This window comes from Manis pentadactyla, chromosome 17 (genome assembly GCF_030020395.1).
Source record: "Manis pentadactyla isolate mManPen7 chromosome 17, mManPen7.hap1, whole genome shotgun sequence".
Lineage (NCBI taxonomy): Eukaryota > Metazoa > Chordata > Mammalia > Pholidota > Manidae > Manis > Manis pentadactyla.
In genome coordinates, this window is record NC_080035.1 from 54,735,415 (window position 1) to 54,741,414 (window position 6,000).

General features: G+C 35.4%; 1 protein-coding gene across 1 annotated transcript in view; it reads left to right on the forward strand.

The window, feature by feature from the left end:
- IPO5 (importin 5) overlaps positions 1 to 5,713 on the forward strand; it is a 45,702-nt gene extending 39,989 nt beyond the window's left edge. Inside the window, exons 22-26 of the mRNA XM_036893676.2 lie at positions 198 to 320; positions 1,225 to 1,444; positions 1,983 to 2,211; positions 3,592 to 3,733; positions 4,340 to 5,713. Coding sequence (XP_036749571.2) covers positions 198 to 320; positions 1,225 to 1,444; positions 1,983 to 2,211; positions 3,592 to 3,733; positions 4,340 to 4,426 — 801 coding nt within the window. The 3' untranslated portion in view covers positions 4,427 to 5,713. The remainder of the gene's footprint in view (positions 1 to 197; positions 321 to 1,224; positions 1,445 to 1,982; positions 2,212 to 3,591; positions 3,734 to 4,339) is intronic.
- Positions 5,714 to 6,000: the final 287 nt, after the last annotated feature.

Here is a 6,000-nt window from a genome sequence, read left to right on the forward strand (position 1 = left end):
ATGCCTGTATCTTTCCATAGGTAGGTAAGAGACATGAAATCCAGTCAGTGAGGTAACCTCAGTCACTGGACTGTTGCTATGCACTCAAAGTGATGAGAAATTTAATTTTATTTCTTAGATTTTTTTTAATAAGGGTTGCTGTTAATAATAGGGATATTTCTTTAATGCATGTGGTTGTGTTTTCTTTTTTTTATTAGGATGACAATGATGTTTATATTCTGACCAAAGTGTCAGACATTTTACACTCAATATTCAGTAGCTACAAAGAAAAGGTGTTACCATGGTTTGAACAGCTGCTTCCATTAATTGTCAACCTAATTGTAAGTGTTACCTTTCTCTGACAGTTATTTTAGGTACTTGACCTGGAACTTTTTCATTGCAGCATTTGAAAACTTAAACTTTCACTTTAAAATGGATCTTAGATATCATAAAGAGCCTCCACTGGACATCTTTAATTTTACAAAGTTTATTGCATTGCCCTGAATAATTTCTCACTCAGTATATTCTTGATGTTGCTAATTAGGTTTTCCATAGTTCAGTTAAACTATTATCCCTTCTAAAGACACACAAGTGGTTTTTCATTATTTCAGATTACCTATGCCCTGGTAAATTAATAAATGGAAATAGAATGGTTACATTTTTTTCAGTAGACTCTAGAGGATTCAGTTATAATCCTTGTTTATGAACAACCAGCTATCATAGACTCTGAGTGATGGCCTTAAACATTCAGTTTTTAAAATGCACATTAAAAGTAGTCAATAGATGTTTGTCTCTTCTGGCTTTCAATTCTGTGCTTTACTGTGTTTACTAGTGCAGCACATTTTTAAAAAGATTTGGGCACATATTACTTGGCCTCTTGGATCTACACTGAAGTTAAGATCTTTCAGCTTATGTTACTGTTGTGTTTCTTGAATCATTACCATTATCTGCTTTGTAAATATATATACATTGCTATTACTGTCAGTTCTTCCTGGTATATAGTAATGTCAGACTGTAGAATTCTGTAACAAATTACGTAAGTCTTTTAAACCTGTATGTACTTCATTAAATCTATGTAGTAGTTTGTGGACTGTTACTCACAAGAAGTGATTTCTTAACCATGTTGTATTTAATTGCCCATATCAGGAATATCCATGTAAGCTGAAAGTCTATAGTGAATATTTGTTTCTTTGCATTCTTTGTGTACTCCAATATTTAAAGCTTAAAAGAGTGTCTCTTTTGTAGTGTCCGCATAGACCATGGCCAGACAGACAGTGGGGATTGTGCATCTTTGATGATGTCATAGAACACTGTAGTCCAGCCTCATTTAAATATGCAGAATATTTCTTAAGGCCAATGCTCCAGTATGTATGTGACAACAGCCCAGAAGTCAGGCAAGCAGCTGCATATGGCCTGGGAGTCATGGCTCAGTTTGGTGGAGATAACTACCGTCCTTTTTGTACAGGTACTTTTGTTTATGTGGTTCCATGCCCCCAAACATTATAGACCTACTTCTCCTTTATTCTCTTTCCCTTTTTCAAACACCTTATCTATAGCACATCCAAATTTACCATATTTATTCTCACAGAAGTGGAAATGAAATCTGGGTGGAATCAGCACCTCCTCACCCCAACCCTCTGGAGTACAGTTCATTTTGAGTGTTAGAGGCATGCCACACCCTAGCATAAGACTTTTAAAACATACTAAGGCCCTTGTGAGTTTAGCATGGGAATATAGCTAGGCAGCTTTTAAAAGCTTAAGTACCTGAGGTGATCAAGCCTCTTGGGGTCTCTAAGTTGGTCGAATGTTGGTGCTCCTCACCATACTGGGCAGTCTCCCCTTCCTTTCCATGTCTGATTCTGTAGCCAGGAAGACAAAACATTCCTTACACTTCAACATTTCTTCACTCTAATCAATAAAAATAGAGCAAAGATAAAAAGAAATATATATGTTGTTTGCATAAAAAATGTTTTAACTGACTTTTTTTCAAATGCTTATTTTAGAAGCACTTCCACTGCTGGTGAGAGTTATTCAGTCTGCTGATTCTAAGACCAAAGAAAATGTCAATGCTACAGAGAACTGCATTTCAGCTGTAGGGAAAATCATGAAGTTCAAGCCTGACTGTGTGAACGTGGAAGAAGTCCTTCCGCACTGGTTGTCTTGGCTTCCACTGCACGAAGACAAGGAAGAAGCTGTTCAGACTTTCAACTACCTGTGTGATCTGATTGAAAGGTAAGGTAGAAGACAAATAGACCTCGTTTCCTTCCCCATCACATAAAACAGTACTTCCTATGCACAGCCCTCAGATATGTAGGTTTATTATAATAATGTTGTCTTTGTAATCATTAAGAAACTATCACAGTTAAGACTGCCTTATAATCAGATCTAATTTTGAGTTAGCCTTTATGGAATTAAATTCAACAGATGAGGCAAATAGAACACAATGTTCTCAGAAGGTTCCATTCTAATGTCACTCACACCATTTTTTAAATTTCAGCTTTACTGAGGTATAATTGAAATGTATCATTTATTGGCAGAATAAAATTGAAGTACAACGTTAGTACCATAATTTAAGCCTCTAAAGTTCTGGCATTTTCTTTGGATTCAAGAATCAGTGGTTTAAAGAGAATAATTCCAGATGGTTAATCAAGATCTGGCCCTGGGCCTTAGCTTTAATTATATTTTGTGTCCATGAATATATCTGAAAATTGCAACAACTGGAGGTGATAGAAGCTATCAAATCAAAGGCATGTTCTTTGGTGTCTGTTTTTCTAAGTCCAAGTTCCCCTAAGTATTAGTCAGATCTGGGATCTGTCAAAATTAATTACTGCTTCTATTCATGAATAAATCCAAGGCATGCAAACACTGATCTCCTGAAATTTGTAGAAATAGGCCAATGGACATATTTCTTCATACCTGTTTAAATTCAGGTTCACACATTATTTGAGTCTTCCCACTGAGAACCATCATTTAAGAATGTAATAGCCATCCTGGAGACTCCACACTCCTTACCTGCTCCTGCTTCTGAAGTGACCAGTTCTCTCTCCATCATGCTGTTTGATCATCTCCCTTGGAATTAACTATTCTTGAAATTCTTGGAATGACAAAGACTAGAATTCTAGTTAAATTCACAGTTACGTTTCTTTCCATTAAACTTGCCTGGAGTTTATTTCTCAGCTTTCTCTCAAAATGCCCATATATCCTTTTGAACTTCAGTGGTTTTGAAGCCACTTTGCAATATCTAAATAAATTTGTGTTAAGAAACTGTTACTCTTAGTAATAGCTTACCTTTTTTTTTTTTTTGTAAGTCACTAATTATTTATAAAGTATTTAGAGCATTCTGTTGTTTGGCCCTTAAAACAACCCTGAGAGATGAGCCAGCTATCTTTCCCTAATTTACATGGACATTAACTGAAGAGCTAATAAGTAAAATTAGCTAGTTTTCCTCCTGCCAAAATTAAAAGGCAGTTCACTTCAGTGAGTGCAGTCATTTTATGAAGACTTTGTAACAAAATTCAGTGTCGGGAGAAAGGAGTAGGAATGTGTAAATGCTTGAGTGATTGTTCCTTATAATTTTCTTTTATGATGGTTTTCCCCCCTTTCTTTTGTCAGTAATCACCCAATCGTTCTTGGCCCAAACAATACGAATCTGCCCAAAATATTCAGTATAATTGCAGAAGGAGAAATGCATGAGGCAATTAAACATGAAGATCCTTGTGCCAAACGTCTGGCTAATGTAGTTCGCCAAGTACAGGTGAGCTGATGAGGTTATACTGGAAAAGGGGAAATAAAATGTGTTTGGGGGACTTGTTTTTCCATATTCTCCTGTATTAGGTAGAAGAGGGAAATAGAAACCCAATGATCTTCAAAATTTTCATTTTTATATTCTCTCCAAGTCTCAAATGAATTATACTTAATATAAAATCTATCCATATGTTTTATTATTTATTAGAACTAAAACATGACTTAAACTTGAGACATTTTGAACCTTCCAGTTGGTACTTAATACATTCTCATGTAGTTTTTCTACATATTTGTGAAGAAAAAAGATGAGATTTTAATAGTAAATAAGCTATCAGCTACCAAAGTTTAAGTGGTTTTTGCTCCCTAAATTCATGTGTGTTGGTTATTTGAATGTGCCATCTACCTAGTGTAGCTTTATGAGTGCAAAAATGCATAAAGAAAATTTACTGTAAATGAACCTTAAGGAAGTTAACAGGTTCTGGCTTTTACAATGATACTCGGCAAAATAATCTACCTAGAAAGTATTTTGGCATGATTCAGTCTACATAGTGATAATTAAAATACTTCCAAATGACCTTTTCACCAAATCTAAACCTGTGAACATGTTTTTTCCTAGACTTCTGGAGGACTGTGGACTGAATGCATAGCACAGCTCAGTCCTGAGCAGCAGGCAGCCATACAGGAGCTCCTGAACTCTGCCTGAAGGGCCTTAATATTACCACCAGACAACTAACTCCAAATAAACGTTTACCCTTTTGTTTAGGTTTCTTTGTTTTGTTTTTGAGCAAAAAAGAACAGTAGAGTTGTGTGTAGGCCATTCTGCAAAGCCACAACAGCAGGAAAAGCAGCACGGATTTCAGAATGGTGTTCAAGCGGATTTTATCGTACCACTGAAGAACTTCCCCATAAGCCCTCCAGTAGCACTGAAGAGTATTTTTCTATTGGTATAACCCACCCATTTCAAGGTGAAAAGGGTAATAAAATCGATTTTGATCATTAGACATAAGGAAATTTAAGGCACAACAGCTTTAAAGATGAGCTACTCAGCATAGATGTGTATTAAAACGAATTCCTGTACATCTTGTGTTAATTCTATTGATTGGAGTATGAGTCTTTTTGTAGGGTAGAAAGAAGCCTTTTACCTGGAAAACTAGTAAATCCAAAAATTGGGTTGGGGGGAAAGCTGAAGACAAAAGCAACAAACATGAAGATGTCATACTTGATGTCACTTTCAGTTTTTTCCCAAAAGGCTTGTGCAGTGACTCCGTTTGGAAAGCTTGGCTTCCAGCCCTTGAATGTGAAGTGTCATTGGCATGTCTGGCAGTAGTCTCTCATTCACTCCTCAATAAACAACAGTGAAATACAAAAGAGGCTTGTGTAAAAACTCAGTACTGTCTGGCTTTGATTCATTTAGTGTTTTTAATATAACAATAAGCTAATATTTTTAAAGGAATAACTATGGCTCTGAAATTGGGTTTTTTTCCCCCCTTATATTTTCCTTGTCCAATTCAAATTCAAGAGCTTCTAGTTTTTGTTATCTTTGACTTTAAGCCTAAGTTATAATACACACCTACTCCTTCACAATTGGTACCCTTTTAAGGTTTGCAAATTTCAACCAACAGTTTTTTTTAACTAGATTATTGTAGATCGGAAAGATCTGGCTTAGTACTTTCATTGCAAATTTTAATTGTTACAGAGCCACACACAACTTTCAAACTTTTGATTTTACAATAAGTATTAGTGGCTAAAATTATTTACTGGTAAGTTCAGTAAAATGTGTGAATGGTTTTATTTCCTTTATGTATTGCCCTCATAGCAGGAAATGACTTGCTGTTTGTTTCTTTAAATAATTTTTCTAAGGGATCTTAATAGATTTCTGTCAAAACTTCAGTGTTAACATTTTTATAGTTTGTACTAAATTTAACCGCAATATAAAAGTGAATTTTATGCATAGATCAGAATTTAAAATTAAAGGTTGTTTTTCTTTAAATGCTTTGCATTACTTTATTAAAACTCAATCTGAAATGGACTAGAAAGTAGAATGAATTGTATTAAGGTGGTTCATTTGGTAGCAGTTACCCCTCAAATATATTTTCCATTATCAGCACACCACCATCAGCCCAGAAACTTAGGTATATTGAAGGACTTCACCAGCACAGTCATTGCTTTCAGTGGGTACCTGTTGACTCCTTTGTAGTAGAACTGCTTTTTACACTGTATTTCTGTTGGGAGAAAATGTGTTAAGACAGCCCCTTCCTGCTTGCTTTCATAGAACAG